General features: G+C 43.2%; 2 protein-coding genes and 1 pseudogene across 2 annotated transcripts in view; 2 read left to right on the top strand and 1 right to left on the bottom strand.

The window, feature by feature from the left end:
- The window catches only part of crybb1 (crystallin, beta B1), a 6,094-nt gene extending 2,034 nt beyond the window's left edge, over positions 1–4,060 (top strand). The window contains exons 4-6 of the mRNA XM_024138304.1: positions 2,648–2,780; positions 3,046–3,188; positions 3,661–4,060. Coding sequence (XP_023994072.1) covers positions 2,648–2,780; positions 3,046–3,188; positions 3,661–3,838 — 454 coding nt within the window. The 3' untranslated portion in view covers positions 3,839–4,060. The remainder of the gene's footprint in view (positions 1–2,647; positions 2,781–3,045; positions 3,189–3,660) is intronic.
- On the bottom strand, positions 987–1,828 carry LOC112070849 (beta-crystallin B1-like; annotated as a pseudogene).
- Positions 4,061–5,560: 1,500 nt separating the features above from the next.
- On the top strand, positions 5,561–22,554 carry acads (acyl-CoA dehydrogenase short chain). Its single transcript, XM_024138302.2, has 10 exons — positions 5,561–5,658; positions 10,771–10,931; positions 19,788–19,937; positions 20,011–20,122; positions 20,243–20,394; positions 20,548–20,718; positions 20,830–20,967; positions 21,475–21,570; positions 21,654–21,710; positions 21,854–22,554. The coding sequence occupies exons 1-10, from the start codon at positions 5,631–5,633 to the stop codon at positions 22,004–22,006; spliced, it is 1,218 nt and encodes a 405-aa protein (XP_023994070.1). The 5' UTR covers positions 5,561–5,630; the 3' UTR covers positions 22,007–22,554.
- Positions 22,555–23,539: the final 985 nt, after the last annotated feature.

The raw sequence follows: 23,539 nt of genomic DNA, 5'->3' as shown, positions 1-23,539 counted from the left end.
TGTGTGTGTGTGTGTGATCTTTCCCTGTAGGTGTGTGTGTGTGTGTGTGTGTGAATCTTTCCCTGTAGGTGTGTCTGTGTGTGTGTGTGTGTGTGTGATCTTTCCCTGTAGGTGTGTGTGTGTGTGATCTGTAGGTGTATGTGTGTGTGTGTGATCTTTCCCTGTGGTGTGTGTGTGTGTGTGATCTTTCCCTGTAGGTGTATGTTGTGTGGTGTGTGTGTGTGTGTGTGTGTGATCTTTCCCTGTAGGTGTAGTGTGTGTGTGTGTGATCTTTCCCTGTAGGTGTATGGTGTGTGTGTGTGTGTGTGATCTTTCCTGTAGGTGTATGTGTGTGTGTGTGATCTTTCCCTGTAGGTGTATGTGTGTGTGTGTGATCTTTCCCTGTAGGTGTATGTATGTGGTGTGTGGTGTGTGTGTGATCTTTCCCTGTAGGTGTATGTATGTATGTATGTATGTGTGTGTGTGTGTGTGTGTTGTTGTGGTGTGTGTTGTGTGTGTGTGTGTGTGTGTGTGTGATCTTTCCTGTAGGTGTATGTGTGTGTGTGTGTGTGTGTGTGTGTGTGGTGTGTGATCTTTTCCTGTAGGTGTGTGTTGTGTGTGTGTGTGTGTGTGTGTGTGGTGTGTGTGTGTGTGTGTGTGTGTCTGTGTGTGTGTGTGTGTGGTGTGTGTTCTTTCCCTGTAGGTGTATGTATGTGTGTGTGTGTGATCTTTCCCTGTAGGTGTGTGTGATCTTTCCCTGTAGGTGTGTGTGTGTGTGATCTTTCCCTTGTAGGTGTATGTGTGTGTGTGTGTGTGTGTGTGATTTTCCTGTAGGTGTATGTGTGTGTGTGTGTGTGTGATCTTTCCCTGTAAGTGTGTGTGTGTGTGTGTGTGTGTGTGTGTGTGTGTGTGTGTGTGTGTGTGTGTGTGTGGTGTGTGTGTGTGTGTGTGTGTGGTGTGTGTGTGTGTGTGTGTGTGTGTGTGTGTGTGTGTGTGTGTGTGTGATCTTTCCCTGTAGGTGTATGTGTCCACTTACGGGCCGCACTCAACGATGATACTGCGCACTCTCTCCATGCCGCGGTCACACACGTTCATGCACTCGTTCTGGATCTCCATCATTCTGCCCTGGAAGTTCTCCTGGTCGAACAGCATGATCTGCAGGGGTCAGAGGTTAGATGACATCATCAACGGGAGAGGTCAAGGGTGAGACCCTGTCCTTCTTCCAGAAATATTGTATTCTATATTTGCCATTTTACCATAGAATTAGAATGAATATGGTGCCTTTTACTACTGCAGGTTTGTAACTACTGTAGGACTCAGAGCCCTTTACAGTTGGGGCTGGTAACTACAGTAACTCAATCTATCAATCAGTTAGAAAGCTCCATTATCACTCTGACTACCTGGACAGGAGCTTCCTTCCACTAAACCCAAAGCCCCCTGTACTGCTGTGAAGGCTGTAAGATGTCTGGGGTCATCTTAAGACCCACTGACTGAGTAGCAATGTTTCCAATCACAACAAACCTCCCTGTATAATGCTCTAGCCATAGTCAATTAACCCTGGTCAAATAAAGGCTAAAGGCAAATGGCTAACTTTAGACTGTTTGCTGCTCCCACACAATGGGTGGCATTACTCTTTTTTTTGCAGTTCAATTTGAATCCAGCTCCTGTGCCAAGTGGCTGTGTCTATATATAAGTGGTGATGTGGTGACTCACTTTGAAGTTTCCCATGCCAGTCTCCGGTCTTGGTGGCCTTGCTGGTGGCAGCGGGGGCAGGGGCTCCCTTGTCCTTGGCATCAGTGCCCTGACTGGAGGCGGACTTGGCGGTCTGAGACATGGTGAGGGATCAGGAGATTCAAACAGAGAGAGGAGGGAGATGGAAAGTATGGAGGAGAAGGGGTAGAGGGAGGGACAATGGAGGAGGGAATGGAGAGATGAGTGTGGGAAGAGAGGGGGCAAGAAAGGGATTGGAGAGAGGGGACAGGGCGAGGAGAGGATGTCAGAGGAAAGAGAGGGTGGAGCAGGCAGAGACAGTAAAGAGAGGATTGAGGGAAAGAGGGCGAGTGAGGAGAGTAGAGATGACAGGTAAGAGAGGGAAAGAGAGAATAGTAGGGGAATAGAGAGATAAGATTGAGAGAAGATGGAGAAAGAGGGACAAGGAGAAAATACATGTAAAAACAGTCAAAACACACAATACGGGGTAAAGGTGTGGTATCAATGTTCTTACTGCAGAGTGGAATGTGTGTTTGATTGTGTGTTACTATTTTATTTTTGTAAATAACTGAGGCAGAGACACAGAGGCCCACACATTCCATAGGATGGATCAGAATCACCAATAAGAAGTAACCATCCAATGTAGCAATCCAGCCGGGGGGTCTGAGTGCCTCATGTAGGCCCTGAGGCTGCACACACACACACACACACACACACACCTACAGGGAAAGATCACACACACACACACACACACACACACGTATAGGGTATGATTACGCAATCAGTAAGCTCCACTGTAATCTAGTCCAAAACACAGGAACACTTTAACATCTGAGATCAAACACTGATCCTGTACTTTTTCACAGTTCTTCACACTCATTTCATCCCGTCTTCTAATCCCTCTCTCCCCCATCTCCCCCTTGTGCCCCCCCTGTCCCTGGTGGCCCCCCCTCTCCAGCTTTGTTGCCTTTGAGCAGACTAACTTCCGTGGGGAGATGTTCATCTTGGAGAAGGGAGAGTACCCTCGCTGGGATACCTGGAGCAACTCTTACCGTAGCGACTGCCTCATGTCCCTCAGGCCCATCCGCATGGTGAGGAACACACACACACACACTCACACGTTCGCATACACACATAGACTCATGCCAAACACACACACACACTCTCACATTTTCACACACACACACACACAAACATTCCCAACATGACAATGACAAAGGAGTTTGCTAAAGCAAAAACATCTGGTGACCAGGGCTAATACAGTAGCTAGTGGAATTAACCTCCAACAATGTACCCTGACATTCTCTCGCGTTCCTTCCCTGCCTTCCTTCCCTCTCTCCCTCCTTCCCTCATCAGGACAGCATGGAGCACAAGATCTGTCTGTTTGAGCTCTCCGACTTCAAGGGCAATAAGATGGAGATCCAGGAGGATGACGTGCCCACCCTCTGGGCGCACGGCTTCACTGACAGGGTGGGCAGCGTGAGGGTGCCCGGCGGAGTGTGAGTACACACACACACGCACGCACTCATCCTTATACACACACACCACATTTATATATTATATGTATCACAGCAGTAGGGCTACTCTGCTGCTGAGAACCTGGTTAAATAAACTGACAAATCATCAGCTATATCAGTGATAAAGCTCATATCTGCAGGAGAAGCTAGAAATAGAGTAGTAATACATTAGTAGCAGTATAGTGACATATGGCCCAGAGCCTAAGGCAGAGCTGCAGGTCCCTTGCCTTGTGCCTACAACATGAAGCCTTGTGGGAAGTGTCACGCTATAAAGGGAAGTATTCCATCAGTCATGGGGAGGACTGGGTTATGTTTGTGTGTCATAAAATATCAAAGGTACATTTATGACTGTAGAACTCCATTATATGACTTCATTTTAATCTAAAAACAGCCTAGAAATACTATAAATCTAAATATAGTGTAACTAAACTAAACTGACCCTCTCTCTCTCCAGGTGGGTGGGTTACCAGTACCCCGGATACAGAGGCTACCAGTACCTGTTTGAGTGTGGTGACTACAGACACTACAACGAGTTCTGTGCCTTCCAGCCCCAGATCCAGTCCATGCGTCGCGTCAGGGACATGCAGTTCCATCAGCGTGGTTGCTTCAACCTCACTTCCGCCAGCAAGTGAGTGAACTCTGGTGGACGGATGCTGTAACTGCAGCCAGCCCTCCCTCACTCAACCCGCCCAACAGGCGCTTTTTATTTCTCCAACCCTATCCCTCCTTTCCTTCCCTTCACCCACCCTCATCCCTCCATCCTAAAGGGATAGAATGACAGCATCGTACCAACTGGAACAACCTAAATGACTTTTTATGATGCCAAATAATAAACATGTTTTGAAAAACTTGAACTCCTTTTGCCTGGACTACTTTTATTCAGAGCCTGTGGCAACATTTTTACCACAGCATTTTGTGCTTCACTGTCTTTCTCTCTCTGTTTGTTATTCACTGTTTCTTTCTCTCTTTTCCCTTATGTCTGTCTGACTGCTTTCTCCCAATGTTTTGTCTTTCTCTGTCTCTCCCTCCTTCACTGTGTCCATCTCTCTCTCTCTTCCTTCTGTCCCTCTCCTCTCCATCTGTCCTGTTAGACTGAGAAAGGACCATCTGATTAGTGAGGGGTTAAAGGTTGAACACAGCCCCTCTCACCACTGACAGACAGCACAGTCCTCCTGTTTCTAAGCTATAGATTGAACAGTTTAAATTATTATTACCTAACCATGAGGATGCATGTAGATAAAGCTTGTATAAGGTTATTCAATGGGACCTTGAAATGTGTTTCCTATCTAGATCTATGACATAGGAGTTGTCAGTTTATGACAAAACACAACATTTTTGTGATTTAAAATGTTCACCTTTGAATTTCTGCCAATGGTCCCATAAAATGACCAAAGAAAAAGATGTAGACATGATAAATCATCATTAAAATGGGAAAATTATCAAATGAGCTCATTTTAGGCTACAACAGAGCATCCGATTGTTTTAACATCAGCCAGTTCTGCACATAAGGCTGCCGCTATACTGATGTAAATATGTAGCTAAATAATTCTGATAAGAAATGTAGGCTACCTTCTTGACCTACCCTAACTTAATCCAGTTGACTCTCCAATAGGAAAAATGTGTTTCTCCTTGCTCCCTCACAGATCTATGCGTGCTTTATTTCAAAGGGATATTGTATCCATTCCTTATGTCACAACTTACTGGAATACATTTGTCAATAATATCTGTTGGAAAAAAGTCTGGTTATTACCACACAAATACCTGCTTGTTAACAAGGTCAGAGGTCTCTTTCAGAGTGATCCTTAAGTATTACCCTGCGAATCATTACCTGAAGAAACTCAAAAATACATTAGCATAAACTGTACATTTTGTGTTGAGCATCCAGAAACAGTTTTGCATTTATTTTGGCATTGTCTACATGTAAAGAAATTATGGAAAGATACTCACAGTTTTATAATTGTTAATATTCTTGATGACTTTTGTTTGTTATGAGAGAATGTGCTGCTCGGTTTCCTTAACCATAGTAAAGATAAAGAAAAACAATTTTACCTCAAATCTAATTGTGCTAACGGGAAAATGTCATATTCATAAATGTAAATTCACGAATAAAAGACCACTCTTCCGTGTTTTCTATAAGGAATTAGAGCAGTACATTAAGACCATTCTACATTCTTCTAATAAGAAAGCTGTCACAGCAATCAATATGTGTTTCTTTTAAGGTCTTTGTATAATCTGTCATTTGTTGTACCCCCTAGCATATGTTATCATTGTCTGGTTGTATACTGGTTAATCTGCAATAAAAACATTTTTTTTTTTAAAGAAACGCAGTCTACATAACCATAACAAAAAGTACAGACGTCACTCGAACTATGTCACGTGGGTTGATAGCTACTCCAGCTGTCTGGTTTCGAGACAAGCATAAACATGGCAGCACTCTTCAAAGCTGGAAAAGGTCAGTACACAATCAATGCACAAACTATTGAAAAATGCTCCTTTGTCTCTCGAATACAAAGTGATATTGTACTTATTTTGTTTGTGTGTTGATCCTTCGACAATGAATAGACTGACAGTCATGTGCCGGGGTGCTAGCAAGCTAGCTACATTACTCGGCTAGTAGCTTATGCTAGTATTTGGTAATGAGCTAGCTAGCTAAAGACCAATGCTAAGTAACGACAGCTAGTTGCATATCGAGCTTTTAGTTGGCTTCTTAGCTAGCTAACCACCCCCAAAAACGATTGACAGCTTTTATGCATTACTAGAATGCTGCATTTGCAATGGCAGTAAATTAGTCTGGCTTTAGTTGAGCTAGTAATAGTTTGAGGCATTTGAACTTGAATGGGGTTAAGTAAGGACTGCAACCAGTTAACGTTAAGTAACCATTGTTTGCACTGACTTTTGTTGGGTGGTTAGCTATGTAATACACAGATTGTAATGAATCTATTCGCATTTCAAGGTATCGGGTTCGTTGTCCACCCGTGTTTTCTCGGAAAAACGCTCGCACTGAGATAAAGGTTAAAAGCGAGAGGACAGAGGTGACCTTTCACCTACACTGAACAAGAATATAAACTCAACATGTAAAGTGTTGGTCCCATGTTTCATGACTTGAAATAAAAGATCCCACACATTTTCCATATGAACAAAAATCTTTCTCTTAAATGTTGTGTACAAATTTTGTTTACATCCCTGTTAGTGAGCATTTCTCCTTTGCCAAGATAATCCATCAACCTGACAGGTGTGGCATATCAAGAAACTGAATAAACAGCATGATCATTACACAGATGCACCTTGTGCTGGGGACAATAAAAGGCCACTCTAAAATGTGTAGTTTTGTCACACAACACAATGCCACAGATGTCTCAAGTGTTGAGAAAGTGTGCAATTGCCATGCTGACTGCAGGAATGTTCACCAGAGCTGTTGCCAGAACTGAATGTTCATTTCTCTACCATAAACTGCCTCCAACATTGATTTAGAGAATTTGGGAGTACATCCAACCACTTCACAACCACAGACCATGTTTATGGTGTTGTGTGAGTGAGCAGTTTGCTGATGTCAATGTTGTGAATTAGGTGCCCCATGGTGGACTTATGGTATGGGCAGGCATGAGCTATGGACAAAAAACACAATAGCATTTTATCGACGGCAATTTGAATGCACAGAGATAACATGATGAGATCCTGAGGCCCATTGTCGTGCCATTCATCCGCTGCCATCACCTCATGTTTCAGCATGATAATGCTGATACCTATTGAGCATGTTTGGGATGCTCTGGATTGACGTGTATGACAGTCTGTTCCAGTTCCCGACAATATCCAGCAACTTCGCACAGCCATTGAAGAGGAGTGGAACAACATTCCACAGGCCACAATCAAAAGACTATTCAACTCTATGCAAAGGAGATGTCGCGCTGCATGAGACAAATCGCGGTGACACCCCTACCAACCGATGCATATGTGTATTCCCAGTCATCTGAAATCCATAGGTTAGGGCCTAATGAATTTATTTTAATTGACTGATTTCCTTTTATATGAACTGTAACTCTTAAATTGTTGAATGTTGCGTTTTATTTTTGTTCAGTATAGTGAATTTCTTTGGGATCGGTGTCCCGTCCATGGGACAGTTGCGCTAACGTAGGCTAATGTGATTAGCATTAGTAAGTAGCAAGAACATTTCCCAGGACAAATCTGATATTGGCAGAAAGCTTAAATTCTTGTTAATCTAACTGCACTGTCCAATTTACAGTAGCTATTACAGTGGAAGAATACCATGCTATTGTTTGAGGAGCATGCACAATTTTGAACAAAGTTATTTAATAAACAAATTAGGCACATTTGGGCAGTCTTGATACAACATTTTGACCAGAAATACAATGGTTCATTGGATCAGTCTAAACGTTGCACATACACTGCTGCCATCTAGTGGCAAATCTAAATTGCACCTGGGCTGGAATAATACATTATGGCCTTTCTCTTGCATTTCAAAGATGGTAGCTTTTACCAGATATATTGTGTTATATTCTCCTACATTCCTTTCACATTTCCACAAAGTTCAAAGTGTTTCCTTTCAAATGGTACCAATAATATGCATATCTTTGCTTCAGGTTCCGAGCTACAGGCAGTTAGATTTGGGTATTTCATTTTAGGCAAAATAAAATGTAAAGGGGCGGATCCTTTTAACAGCCGACCAATAAATCGATATAAACGGCTATCACGATTATTATTGCTATTATTTACTTCTTGAGGGAATTTGCAAAGTTAAATGACTAGTCATTTGCTACTGAATAATCTTTTTAGTTTACAAGTCACAGCCTACCTTCATCCAGGGCCTCTATTTTTTATATTTTACCAGGTAAGTTGACTGAACATATTCTCATTTACAGCAACAACCTGGGGAATAGTTACAGGGGAGAGGAGATGAATGAGCTAATTGTAAACTGGGGATGATTAGGTGACCGTGATGTTATGAGGGCCAGATTGGGAATTTAGCTAGAACACTGGGGATAACACCCTACTCTTACAATAAGTGCCATGTGATCTTAAGTGACCACAGAGTCAGGACACCCCATTTAACATCCCATAGATGGCACCCTACACAGGACAATGTCCCCAATCACTCCCCTGGGGCATTGGGATAGTTTTTTAGACCAGAGGAAAGGGTGCCTCCTGCTGGCCCTCCAACACCACTTTCAGCAGCATCTGGTCTCCCAACCAGGACCAACCCTGCTTAGCTTCAGAAGCAAGCCAGCAGTGGGATGCAGGGTGGTATGCTGCCGGTATTAACTTTATCAACATGCATCATCATCATTAGGTAATCTTCATGTCCAGTCTCCAACTTTTACCCCACAGGCAGGGGGTTGTCAGTGTGGTGAGATTTACCTAGCCAGTTATGTATTGTGGATGGTACTGTGTGTGTGCGTGCCAGGGACGTCACCAGGACCTTGCTTTTGGGGCCCTGAATGATTTTGGGTCAGCCCTGAATCTTTTGCGATGGTGTACATTTATTTTTTTGGGGTTTCAACTGAAAGCGCCGTTTAGTTCATAGAGCTATAGTTACGTGAAACTCAGTCATCCAACCGTTATAATCAAGGGTGTAGTGCTGCCAGTGCGCAGTGGAGCGATGCTTCGCCACTTCTCAGAATGGTTCTTTTTCGCAAGATCACTTCATGATTAATGAATATTGTACATAACAAACTTAATATAATAGCATAGATAATGTTAGGCTACTGTTATACCAAAAACACCACGTCATTTCTTATGACAGTTTAGGATGATTGTGCTGAAATGTAGATTATTATTATTTTTCTCGAATACAACTCAACAGCATGCGCTATAGGCTAAAATATTATTTTATTTCAACAAAATACAAGTTGCCGTGTTTAACTCTGTGCTAAAATTTTGTTAAACAATAGTTAGGCTACTTAGCCTACATCATTCAAGAAGATCTAAAACTTTTGACCGGTAGTGTAAATTTTGAACACCTACTCATTCAAGGGTTTTTCTTTTCTTTTGACTATTTTCTACATTGTAGAATAATAGTGAAGACATCAAAACTATGTAATAACACATATGGAATCATGTAGTGTACAAAAAAAGTGTTAAACAAATCAAAATATTTGAGATTCTTCAGTAAGCCACCCTTTGTCTTGATGACACCTTTGCACTCTTGGCATTCTCTCAACCAGCTTCACCTGGAATGCTTTTCCAACATTCTCAAACGAGTTCCCAGATGCTGAGCACTTGTTGGCTGCTTTTCTCCCAGTCCATGTGGCTGAAAAATATCCTCACAACATGATGCTGCCACCACCATGCTTCACCGTAGGAATGGTGCCAGGTTTCCTCCAGACATGACGCTTAGCATTCAGGCCAAAGAGTCCAGTCTTGGTTTCATCAGAACAGAGAATCTTGTTTCTCATGGTCAGAGTCCTTTTGGTTCCTTTTGGCAAACTCCAAGCGGGCTGTCGTGCCTTTTACTGAAGAGTGGCTTCCATCTGGCCACTCTACCATAATGTCCTGATTGGCGGAGTGCTGCAGAGATGGTTGTCCTTCTGGAAGTTTCTCCCATCTCCACAGAGGAACTCTGGAGCTCTGTCAGAGTGACCATCGGGTTCTTGGTCACCTCCCTTACCAAGGCCCTAATCCCCTGATTGCTCAGTTTGGCCGGGTGGACAGCTCTAGGAAGAGTCTTGGTGGTTCCAAACTTCTTCCATGTAAGAATGATGGAAGCCACTGTGTTCTTGGGGACCTTCAATGCCTGCAGACATTTTTTGGTACCCTTCCCCAGATCTGTGCCTCGACTCAATCCTGTCTCTGAACTCTACGGACAATTATTTCGACTTCATGGCTTGGTTTTTCCTCTGACATGCACTGTCAACTGTGGGACCTTTTTCATTGGCTTAATGCTATTAGTTTCATTTAAGATTTGGGTCATTCATTTTATTGATCTCTATGTCAATGTCAGTAACTTGTCATTTAGGTAATTTGTGTGGTATATAAAATATTATTGTATTGTCTCCATGTAACAGTATAACTGTAGTCCGTCCCCTCGCCCGGATCCGGGCGTGAACCAGGGACCCTCTGCACACATCAACAACAGTCACCCACGAAGCATCGTTACCCATCGCTCCACAAAAGCCGCGGCCCTTGCAGAGCAAGGGGAACCACTACTTCAAGGTTTCAGAGCAAGTGACGTCACCGACTGAAAGGCTGCTAGCGCGCACCACCGCTACCTAGCTAGCCATTTCACATCGGTTACATCCAGTCATGTAAAATGATCTAGCATTGCAATAAATTATTTTAGAAAAGGCAAACATTTTTCTCTGACCTGCAAACCCCTTAGCCCCTGGTCTTCGGGACTGATCCCTGAATGGTATGAAACTCTGGTGACGGCCCTGGTGCGGGTGTGTTGGGTCTATTTACAATGATTGGTTGTCACTCGGTCGACCTGGGCAGTTGTATTCATGTAACACTGTCTAACAGTCGAGTTATGATGTTGTGAATTCATGCTAGACATGAGCAGCTCTTACAATACTAAAGCCTTTCTCTCTCATGTCTTTCTCCCCCTTTCCAGCCCTGGGCCTGTGTGTCAGTGGCTGTAGGTCTCTGTCCTCTCTAGCTGAGCTACCAGAGATGCACCAGATGATGAGACAAACCTGTAGAGACTACGCAGACAGAGAGCTGGGTCCTATAGCTGGCAAACTTGACAAGGAACATCTCTTCCCAGTGCAACAGGTACACACACACACTAGTGATGCTCGGGTTGACTCACAACCCACAGTCCCCACGGTTATAGGCATGAGTAATTGAGTCCTCGATTGCATGTCAAAACTCGATCTTTGACCAGAGGGGATAAAAAATCCAATAAAATACTGTAAAATTATTTGGTGGAATGTGCTTTGTGGATTGAAACACACCCATTGTCTTGAAGACAATGTTAATTTGCTTTCTTTAGTGTTCCATTTGTACATGTGTATTTGCGGGGCACAACAAAAAGATTCCAAGGCAACACAGTTTTTCTCCCTAAATTCCCTTTCCCCTCCATATCTCTTTCACTCATTTGTGTTCTGACCACTCCCTCTACACACGTGTGCTGAGTTCACACACATTCTCCTGTTAGGCCTACAGAAATGCCTATACAAACTGGGCATAAAAAATGCCTCTGATGGGATACACAATCTACACTCCTTGCCAAATTAAGACAGTTTTATCACAAATTCAAAATGGACTGGTTGATTTGAAGTAGGTAAATATGTGTTCCAACAACAAGCTGCAGTTTAGGAATAATTGCATCCCGTCTATTTTCTGCTTTGGCTACTTTGCAAACTGCTAGTGCCATTTAGAATTAGCTAGCCCAGGCTATAACCCCCATAAACATAGACAGGTTCCACACCTGAAAATATGCTAAAATATTTGTTTGATAAAGACGGAGCGTATGTCATCGCAATAATTCATCACCATGCAGTGTTCAATGAGGAATTGTTATGCTAGTACTCGAACAGTCAAACGTCAAAATCCCATCGCTAACCCCGGTTATTTCCGCCGGAATGGTGGGTTTAGGGTCATGAAATATTGTGTGGGTGGCAGGCAGGTTGAATAAAGGGGGGGGGGGGGATGCATTAAAAATGCACAATTCTTGTGCAGTTCATATCTATAGGCTAAATTGAAGTTAATTTAATTATTTGTATGTCATTAGTGCGTGAGCCTGACTGTATGAGCGCCAAATACATGCCATTCGCCAAATGCTTTTTGAAACTTGCGCAGGGAAGCTCATCTGCGTGCTCATCATCCTCACCAGGGTCTTGACCTGACTGTAGTTCGGCGTCGTAACCGACTTAAGTGGGCAAATGCTCACCTTCAATGGCCACTGGCACGCTGGAGAAGTGTGCTCTTCACGATTGACAGCCGGTTTCAACTGTACCGGACAGATGGCAGACATCGTGTGTGGGCAAGCCGTTTGCTGATGTTAACGTTGAACAGAGTGCCCCATGGTGGGGTTATGGTATGGGCAGGCAGGCAGGCATAAACTACAGGCAACAAACACAATTGCATACTCACCAGACATGTCACCCATTGAGCATGTTTGGGATGCTCTGGATCAACATGTACGAAAGCATGTTCCTGCCAATATCCAGCAACTTCAAACAGCCATTGAAGAGGAGAGGGTCAACATTCCACAGACCACAATCAACAGGCTGATCAACTAGATGCGAAGGAGATGTTGTGCTGCATGAGGCAAATGGTGATCACACCAGATACTGACTGGTATTCTGATCCACTCCCCTACGTTTTTTAAGGTATCTGTGACCATTTCCCAGTCATTCGAAAGCCATAGATTAGGGCCTAATGAATTTATTCCGATTGACTCATTACCTTATATACTGTAACTCAGTAAAATCTTCATTGTTGCATTTATATTTTTGTTGTGTATTAACTCCTGCAGAATGAAGCATTTTATTGCATTACTGATACACCAAATGTACATTTTGAACAGGAGTGGAGAAATGATTTATTTATTTCAGCATCTTTAAGGTCATGACAGTCAATTGTTTGGATGATATTTGGATGAAACCAGATAAAAATATGCTGACCAAAGTATGAAAAATGAGTTGCTTCTACATTGATCATAAAGTTACTGAGGTGGATTATTAAGGGGATAGGGTGACATCACCCTAACTCATTTTAATACACCTATGGTAAGATTATATTCTCTTACCTAATTTAAATAAGTAGTACCGTCTTGTAACCAACACTGGAGAAGGTGTATTTGAGGAGTGCCATGGTTTATATAGCTAGGTAGCTACTCTACAGATGCCAACATTTGACTGTAGGGTGTCAGCAAATATAATTAAAAGTTTACGCTACTTATCTATGGCAGAGACACTTGTCTTCTTTCATCTGTGTCTGGTGTTAGCTAGTTACTGGCTAGCTAGGTCTTCAGCCAGCATTGAACAAAGGGGGGAAGGGTCGTTCAAAACTCTGACACAGTTGTCATGTCAACACATTCGTCAGTGCTCCTGTGAACTGCATCATAAGAGACATGCCGAATGGGAGATGTATAAAAGAAAAAGTGACACAATTTATGCAATTTCAATGTTTGAGTTGCTTTGTGTTTCACCAAATTAGCTTGAGATGATTTTATTGCATCCAAGTTTCTTGACATTTCAAAGATCTGTCAGTCAAGGCAAGCTTATGGATATAAGCTTCCCGCCCACTCAGCCTGTCTTTTCAAACTTCCTGGTAGTTAGCCATGAAAGAAAATACTTTTTCRAACCCCCCCCCCCCCCCCCCAAAAAAAAATATTATGGGTGATATTTTAGTCACTATTTTACTATTTTACATGAGAATCAGAATGACACTTCTGGGCCTTTTTTAAAAGAATGAATGTGTGTTTAGGGAACGTCTGTAAAGGTGCTATCTTTATCAGAATCCTAAAAACTGATAGTATTTAAACCACAAAGTATGCATGCATCCAAGCTGAACTGAAATCTTCTCAAACATGTTGGGTTGTTTTCACAGCTTTTAATTTCCTTAAAACCGGTCAAACCGATGTCATTTGGTAATTTTGCACAGTAAATCTTTCCTGTTTTGGGGGGTTATTGCATTTCCTCCCCAATGCCTAAACGTCTGCTGCAGGAGAGAAGCATAGATGATAAAAATCAAATACAATTGTATTCCTAGAACTTTACCGATGTCAACTAAACTGAACAAAAAATATAAACGATCCATGCAACAATTTCTAAGATTTTGCTGCGTTACAGTTCATATATGGTCTGATGCTATTTTGAAAGCCAAGAAGAAAAATGAAATATAAAGTACATTACAATGATATATTTAACTTTATGGGGACTGAATGCTGAGTTAAGGCTGCCAGGCTTGCAAGGACAGACCAGATACAACTTCAATTAGCACTGAGGTGTGACGTAAAAGGTATTGAGGCCTTTGGCCCCAACAAGTGGCAGGAGCCTTTGAAGTGTCCTCTGAAGCCCCCTCCTGCTGTTCAAAGACCATTCACTGGCATTTTCTACAAGAAATCTGCCTCCAGAAATGAAACTTTCTCCCAGGTGGGAGTGATACCTACTCCTGCTGCTTGGATTCCACCTGGCGATCTGTTCACTGTCTGCCCTGGCCTGTCTCCCCCTGTCTGGCACAGGTACCCCCATCTCCCGAGCTTTCGCTTGCCTCCAGCACACACGCACTGTTGGGGCGAGTGACTCTGAATTTACAATTGCTAGCCCAAAGTAATTTTTTTTCTTGTGCTTTTTGCTATTTGCCTCATGACTCCTGTGCTTTGTTGACTACAATTTTTCTTTACCCAACCGTGGGACAGACTGTTTGTTCCCACACTCGGGACTCTGACTTTGTATTGGTTTCAGACTTTTGGCCTCCCATCCTATTCTAACAACCTCTCGCCTGCTTTCTATTCATGTTACCTGATGAAATTGCTGTACAAAATGATCTTGTTGCCAGCTGATGCACATTCAGATGTCATAAATCAGCACTGCAGAGCTCTCCCTGTCCTCTGCCGTGCCTTGATTGTATTACTGTTGATGATATCTGGAAATGTGCATGTACACCCTGGCCCATCTACTGTTGCTAGCAACAATTCTAACTTGTGATCTGATTCACTGATGTCTGCTCTCGTAAAAGCCTGGGTTTTCTGCACGACAACACTAGAAGCTTATTTCCTAAAATGGATCAATTGAAAGTGTGGGTTCACAGCTCCAATCCAGATGTGTTGGTCATTATTGAGACGTGGTTAACTTCTTATGGCTGCAAGCCCGGTGTCGGTACACATATGACAACAGCCAGTTCAAGTGCAGGGCGCAAAATTCAAAAGATATTTTTGAGAAATATTTAACTTTCACACATTAACAAGTCCAATACAGCAAATGAAAGATAAACATCTTGTGAATCCAGCCAACATGTCCGATTTAAAAAAAAATGTTTTACAGCGAAAACACCACGTATATTTATGTTAGCTCACCACCAAATACAAAAAAGCACAGACATTTTTCACAGCACAGGTAGCTTGCACAAAACCAACCAAACTAACCAAGAACCAACCAAACTAACCAAGAAACAACTTCATCAGATGACAGTCATAACATGTTATACAATAAATCTATGTTTTGTTCGAAAAATGTGCATATGAGGTATAAATCATAGTTTTACATTGCAGCTACAATCGGAAATAGCACCGAAGCAGCTAGAACAATTACAGAGACCAAATTGAAATACCTAAATACTCATCATAAAACATTTATGAAAAATACATGGTGTACAGCAAATGAAAGACAAACATCTTGTGAATCCAGCCAATATTTCCGATTCTTTAAGTGTTTTACAGCGAAAACACAATATAGCATTATATTAGCTTACTACAATAGCCAACCACACAACTACATTGATTCAAGGCAACAGTAGTGATAGCGACAAAACCAGCAAAAGATATTAATTATTTCACTAACCTTCATAAACTTCATCAGATGACAGTCCTATAACATCATATTACACAATACATATATGGTTTGTTCGAAAATGTGCATATTTAGAGCTGAAATCCGTGGTTATACATTGTGAAAACGTAGCAAATATTTTCCAGAATCTCCGGATATATTTCTGACACTCACCTATTCTGACCAAATAACTAATCATAAACGTTACTAAAAAATACTTGTTGTACAGCAAATGATAGATACACTAGTTCTTAATGCAATCGCCGTGTTAGAATTCTAAAAATAACTTTAGTACGACATGCAGCTTACGTTATAACGAGACAGCGCCAAAAATCAAGGCGGAAAACACAACACATTTTCGACAGAAATAGGAAATAACATCATAAATGGGTCCTACTTTTGTTGAGCTTCCATCAGAATCTTGCACAAGGGGTCCTTCGTCCAGAACAATCGTTGTTTGGTTTGAGAATGTCCTTTTTCCCTCTTGAATTAGCAAGCAAAACTTGCCAAGTGGCGCGAAGCTGTCCACCGTGAACAAACACAGAGAACAGAACACGCCAAAACTCCCGAAAAAATTTCAATAATCTGATTAAACTATATTGAAAAAACATACTTTACGATGATATTGTCACATTTATCAAATAAAATCAAAGCTGGAGATATTAGCCGTCTATAACAAAAGCTTTTCAGAAGCCAATGCTGATGTACTTCCTGCGCCTTCCTGAACAAAGGAATTTGGGGTCATGTCATTCCAAGCTCTCTCTTTTGACCATAGAAATAGCTATACACTCCATTTCACCTCTCACAGCCTATTGACATCTAGTGGAAGGCGTATGAAGTGCATGTATACTAATAGATTTCAAGCAAATGATGATTAGGGAGGCCCTGGAACAGAGCCTCGATTTCAGATTTTTCACTTTCTGACAGGAAGTTTGCTGCAAAATGAGTTCTGTTTTACTCACAGATATAATTCAAACGGTTTTAGAAACTTGTGTTTTCTATCCAATAGTAATAATAATATGCATATTGTACGAGCAAGAATTGAGTACGAGGCCGTTTGAAATGGGCACCTTTCATCCAAGCTACTCAATACTGCCCCTGCAGCCATAAAAAGTTAAGGAAGAGTTTTCTGGTTATAACCTTTTTCGGCAAGACAGGTCTTCCAAAGGTGGGGGAGTGGTAAACTTTACCAAGGATCACCTTCAGTGCTCAGTTGTCTCCACCAAGTCTGTCCCCAAACAATTTGATTTGCTGGTTTTAACCATTAAACTTTCAAATAGCTCTTTTGTTGACTGTCGCTGGGTGTTATCGTCCTCCATCAGCACCGGCCTGTACCCTACCTGCCCTAAGCTCTCTCCTGGCCCCTTACACTAAGTTTCAATTTGTCCTTCTAGGTGACCTAAACTGGGACATGCTTAAAACACCTGACCAAGTCTTAAAGCAATGGGACTCCCCAAATCTTTCTCAGATCACCAATCCCACAAGGTATGACTCCATACACCCAGAACAGGCCTCCGAAGTTATCTTCACAAATAATCCTGATCGGTATGAGTCTGGTGTTTTCTGTAATGACCTTAGTGATCACTGTTTTACAGCCTGTGTTCGTAATGGCTGCTCAGTGAAATGACCGGTCAGAGGCCGAGCAATTGCCGTACCAGGCAGTGATGCAACCAGTCAGGATGCTCTCGATGTTGCAGCTATAGAACCTTTTGAGGATCTCAGGACCCATGCCAAATCTTTTTAGTTTCCTGAGGGGGAATAGGCTTTGTCGTGCCCTCTTCACGACTGTCTTGGTGTGTTTGGACCATTCTAGTTTGTTGTTGATGTGGACACCGAGGAACTTGAAGCTCTGTACCTGCTCCACTACAGCTCCGTCGATGAGAATGGGGGCGTGCTCGGTCCTCCTTTTCCTGTAGTCCACAATCATCTCCTTAGTCTTGGTTACGTTGAGGGATAGGTTGTTATTCTGGCACCACACGGCCAGGTCTCTGACCTCCTCCCTATAGGCTGTCTCGTCGTCGACTTGGCCAAAACTTTTGATACAGTAGACCATTCCATTCTTGTGGGCCGGCTAAGGAGTGTTGGTGTCTCTGAGGGGTCTTTGGCCTGGTTTTCTAACTACCTCAGAGTGCAGTGTATAAAGTCAGAAAATCTGCTGTCTCAGCCACTACCTGTCACCAAGGGAGTATCTCAAGGCTCGATCCTAGGCCCCACGCTCTTCTCAATTTACATCAACAAAATAACTCAGGCAGTAGAAGGCTCTCTCATCCATTTATATGCAGATACAGTCTTATGATACAGCTGGCCCCTCCCTGGATTTTGTGTTAAATGCTCTATAAACAAAGCTTTCTTAGTGTCCAACAAGCATTCTCTACCCTTAACCTTGTTCTGAACACCTCCAAAACAAAGGTCATGTGGTTTGGTAAGAAGAATGCCCCTCTCCCCACAGGTGTTATTACTACCTCTGAGGGTTTAGAGCTTGAGGTAGTAACCTCATTCAAGTACTTGGGAGTATGGCTAGATGGTGCACTGTCCTTCTCTAAGCACATATCAAAGCTGCAGGCTAAAGTTAAATCTAGACTTGGTTTCTTCTATTTCAATCGCTCCTCTTTCACCCCAGCTGCCAAACTAACCATGATTCAGATGACCATCCTACCCATGCTAGATTACGGAGACATAATTTATAGACCGGCAGGTAAGGGTGCTCTAGAGTGGCTAGATTTTCTTTACCATTCTGCCATCAGATTTGCCACCAATGCTCCTTTGTAAGACACATCACTGCACTCTATACTCCTCTGTAAACTGGTCATCTCTGTATACCCGTCGCAAGACCCACTGTTTGATGCTTATTTATAAAACCCTCTTAGGTCTCACCCCCCCCCCCCCCCATCTGAGATATCTACTGCAGCCCTCATCCTCCACATACAACACCCGTTCTGCCAGTCACATTCTGTTAAATGTCCCCAAAGCACACACATCCCTGGGTCGCTCCTCTTTTCAGTTCACTGCAGCTAGCGACTGGAACGAGCTGCAACAAACACAAACTGGACAGTTTTATCGCTATCTCCTCATTCAAAGACTCAATCATGGACACTTACTGCCCTTTGTGCTGTTGTCTGTACCCAATAATGTTTGTACCATGCTGTGTTGCTGCCTTGCTATGTTGTTGTCTTTAAGTCTCTCTTTATGTAGTGTTGTCTCTCTTGTTGTGATGTGTGTTTTGTCCTGTTTTATTTATTTTTTATCCCAGCCACCGTCCCCGCAGGAAGCCTTTTGGTAGGCCGTCATTGTAAATAAGAATTTGTTCTTAACTGACTTGCCTAGTTAAATACGGAAATCAGTCAATTGAAATAAATTCATTAGGCCCGTTTCACATGACTCGGCAGGGGCGCAGACATAGGTGGGCCTGGGAGGGCATAGGTCCACCCACTTGGGAGCCAGGCCCTCTCACTGGGGAGCCATGCCCGGCCAGACAGGAATACTCCTGAGGACCCCCTTCTGAGGCAGCTTATGGTAGAGAAATTTACAAATTCTCTGGAAACAGCTTTGGTGGACATTCCTGCAGTAAGCATGTCAATTGCATGTTCCCTCAAAATATGAGACATCTGTGGCATTGTGTTGCGTGATAAAACAACACATTTTACAGTGGCCTTTTGTCTCCAGCACAAGGTGCACCTGTGTAATGACCATGCTGTTTAATCGGCTTCTTGATATGCCTGTCAGGTGGATGGTTTATCTTGACAAAGGATATATTATGTATTTATATTATATTTACTTTATACATTCTGGTGAGCAAGGGCTTATTTAGTCTTCTAGGGCAGTAATGACAGATGAGAAGCTGCATGTATCTAATTATAGACAAGTTGATTAACATATCTAGGCTTAAAAAAAGAAATCCGGCACCCCCTGTCAAAGATTGGTACGCCTTCTGACTCATTTTCTATCGGCGTATTTTTGTGTTGGGGTCGGGTGGGGCCTCAGTGAAAATCACAGTCAGGTGGTTGTGGATGGGTTATTAGCAATTTGCGGGCGTGTGAACCAACACGCATCACTAAACAGGCACTCACGTAGAACACAGAATATGAAGTACACACACACGCCCTCTAATGCATCCACTTGTGTTTTTCTACAGGTGCGAGAGCTGGGTGCTATGGGGGTGATGGCTGTCGAGGTTCCTGAGGAGCTGGGAGGAGCAGGAATGGACTACCTGGCCTACTCTCTGGCCGTGGAGGAGATCAGTAGGGGCTGCGGCAGCACTGGATGTGTGGTCTCGGTCAACAACGTACGTAAGAGTGTGTGTGTTTTATGTTGTCGCTGTATCTAGCACTGATACTAAAGGGTGTGTGTGTGTGTAGTCTTTGTACATAGGGCCAATATTGAAGTTTGGAACACAGAAGCAGAAGGAACAGTGGATCACCCCCTTCACGACTGGAGAGAAAGTTGGCTGCTTCGCTCTTAGTGAACCAGGTACACCACAGACGCACACAACACACACTGTGCCCCAGAGCCCTCCATTTACTACTACACTCCAACTGGGGAAGATAAGTGGTTGTTGATTCTCTCTCTCTCTCCCCCATCTCTGTGTAGGTAATGGTAGTGATGCAGGAGCAGCGTCTACTTTAGCCAGACAGGAGGGAGAGGAGTGGGTGTTGAACGGGACTAAAGCCTGGATTACCAACAGCTGGGATGCTTCGGCTACTGTCATATTCGCTACCACTGACAAGTCACTCAAACACAAGGTTAGATACATCGTTGTTGGAGTCAAGTCATAGTGAAACCCCCTATATTCCTTCTTCCTCTTCTCACACTTGCTCTCTCTGTTTCTCAGTATTTTGATATTATAATCAATGTAATTTATACATGCATTTCAGTGTGTTCCCCCCACTCCATAGGGTATCAGTGCATTCCTGGTGCCCATGCCCCATCCTGGCCTGTCCCTGGGGAAGAAGGAGGACAAGCTGGGCATCAGAGCAACCTCCACTGCCAACCTCATCCTGGAGGACTGTAGGATACCCCTGGGCAACATGCTGGGGCCACGAGGATCTGGCTTCAAGATAGCCATGGTCGGTTTATAAGTGGGGGTGGGGTGTTGGTTGTGTGTGTGCATAGTAAATGTGAGTGATTATGTACGTGTGTGTTTGTCTGTGTGTACTGACCCCCTCCCCCTCCCACAGCAAACCCTGGACAGTGGGCGTATAGGTATAGCTTCCCAGGCTCTGGGTATTGCTCAGGCTGCTCTGGACTGTGCTGCGGACTACGCTCACAAACGCACCGCCTTCGGAGCTCCCATTGGCAAGCTGCAGGCCGTACAGGTGTGTGTATGTAAAAGTTTGTTTAAATGTTAAGGTGTGTCTGTTATATTAAAGTGGAACTGACCGCGTTAACTACTTTTCAGATATGAAACAGACAATCATCAGTCAAAAAATATCAAATTCTCAGTTTATGCTACAAAACCAACTTTATAAGAGGTTTAAAAAATAGTTTCTATTTGACTCAACATTCCATGACGTACACTAAGCCACTGTTGGTAGAATAGATGGATGCAGTTCAATGCATGATTCATATAATACACCAATACATGTCTTGGTAGTCCAAAAAATCAATAGGACTGTAAAGTTCACTAATATAAGAGGACTCGTGTGGTATTTACATATTAGCAGAAATGCATTCAGCTGTATTTTGGCGAACGCGTTCTAATGATCTAAAGTCGCTGTTGCTACTGCCTGGAAACGCACAGTCCAGTGTCATGTTCTTCCTGGGGGTGTATATGCTAAAATACTGTCAGTTCCACTTGAAGGGTGTGTATCTCTATGCTTCAGTTCAAGCTGGCAGACATGGCTGTAGCTGTTGAAAGTGCTCGTCTCCTCACCTGGAAGGCTGCAATGCTAAAAGACGCCAAGAAACCCTTCACCAAGGTACACATCCCACCACACCACACACACACCATCCTCTCTGTCATATTACATTACGTTGTACTTCGTCCTTCCTGTCCCTACAGGAAGCAGCGATGGCCAAACTAGCAGCGTCTGAGGCTGCTACCTTCTGCGGCCACCAGGTACGCATCAGAGAGCCTGTCATGTCTTTACCTCTATAACTAGTGACTGAATCAATCAATAATCAATATGGAATTCACTGACATTTCTCAGATGCTAAACCCTTAAAAATGTACCCCTTTTTCTCTATCTGTTGAACTAAAAGTCAATCCAGGTTCTTGGGGGAATGGGTTACGTGACAGACATGCCAGCGGAGAGGCACTACCGCGACGCGCGAATCACTGAGATCTATGAAGGCACCAGTGAGATCCAGAGACTGGTGATAGCCGGCCAGCTGCTGAAGGAGTACGCACCATAGAGACTTGCGATTTAGACCCAAATGGTGGCCGTATATTCCCTACATAGTGCACTACTTCTGGATAGATTCCAGTGGCCAAAAGTGGTGTACTATATAGGGAATAGGGTGCCATTTCAGATTGGCTCATAACAGCCACTACACCCAGGGCTGCGTTCAGGACTGCAGTGTAGTGTTGCACAGTCTCATCAGCTACTGAACTGGAAGGAATGCCAGACATGGAGACAGGCTCACACAGCTCCAGGTAGAAGTTGCCCTTAACCACAGACCTAGGACCAGATTGCCCAATGCCAAAATTCTAACCTCAACTGTTATGGAGAGAACATCTTTCCCTGGACCAATGGGGAGTGGCACCTACCTACCACTCCAATGGGACACCACCAGACCAGGGTTCAGGACAACTTGCACCCCAGCTGACTCCTGTATTACTGCAACAATTACTAAACAATCCAAGCAATTTGTTACTTTAGATATCAACATGAAGATATGCATCTTCCTTTCTGGCTTAAAACATTATCTGCCTTAACCTGATGGTATCTGGTAACATAATAGATGTTAGTGGACTCATGTCCTCATTGTGGATAACCAGGGTGAAGATGACTAGCTCTGTCCAAATCAGACAAAAAGGTGCTGTCCTGGGTGGTGATCAGATAGAAATGTATTGTGTTGAACTGACATGTCTCTTAGACATGCATAGTGAGGAATCATTTCAGTTCTGTTCATGGCATTTCTGTCTGCAATGTCCAGTATGCGGTTGCGTCCTCCTGAGCGTGATCCTGTTGTCCGTGTGAGGTGCAGTGCTAATTCAAGCCACACGAGGGCAGTGCAGTGTCTGGACTGTCCTGCCTTCACCTGCAACAAGGGAAATCAATGGCCCTTTGAACACTTGTAATGTGCATTCCTCCCTGTTCTCTTCCTTGGAAATATTTAGTCACCAAATTTGGTAGTTTTAAACAAGGATTCTACTGCTGTTGTCTAACCTCATCCTCAGGCTAGGCTGGTGGGTGGGTGAGACTAGTAGTTAGTTATCACCATGTTGGAAAAGGATCAATGATTACTTCAAGCAGGGGTAGAAATGCATTTGAGTTTTTAAACACGGACACACACCTCAGAACCTTCCTGCTGTGCCTGGTCTGATGCAGCTCTCTAGGCTGTACATTGACAATATGATATTTTGAGACTGTTATGGAACTGCAACAACTGGGAAGTGGTTTAATATGTTTGTCTCTATGGCTGTTAGTTATTAGGACTATTGTATTGAATGTCTAATATCAGTTGTGTGATCTGTTCAGATGAAACTGAATGATGCAGCTATACAGGAGCTCTTGGGTTTCAGAAGTCTAAATGATCAAATGTTGGGTTGTGTAGCAAATGTATCTTTTTTTATGAGGATTCGCTACAAAGCCCAACAAGCTCGTGCCTCAAACTGCTGTTGTACATGTTTTATCGTAATTCTATGGTACATAATGAAATTAAAAACACAAGATCACATGATTATTTCCTTGAATCTTTTAATGTTAAATAGTTATGCTCTGT

Source organism: Salvelinus sp. IW2-2015, unplaced genomic scaffold (genome assembly GCF_002910315.2).
Source record: "Salvelinus sp. IW2-2015 unplaced genomic scaffold, ASM291031v2 Un_scaffold1439, whole genome shotgun sequence".
In the NCBI taxonomy this organism is placed as follows: Eukaryota; Metazoa; Chordata; class Actinopteri; order Salmoniformes; family Salmonidae; genus Salvelinus; species Salvelinus sp. IW2-2015.
The sequence above is the reverse complement of the archived record's forward strand: the minus strand, read 5'-3'. Positions and strand labels throughout refer to the sequence as shown.

Coding starts and splice junctions, on each gene's coding strand:
- acads (XM_024138302.2), top strand. CDS start 5,631: ATGGCAGCACTCTTCAAAGCTGGAAAAG. Junction 5,659..10,770: donor ACTCTTCAAAGCTGGAAAAG/GTCAGTACACAA, acceptor CCCCCTTTCCAG/CCCTGGGCCTGTGTGTCAGT. Junction 19,938..20,010: donor GTGTGGTCTCGGTCAACAAC/GTACGTAAGAGT, acceptor GTGTGTGTGTAG/TCTTTGTACATAGGGCCAAT.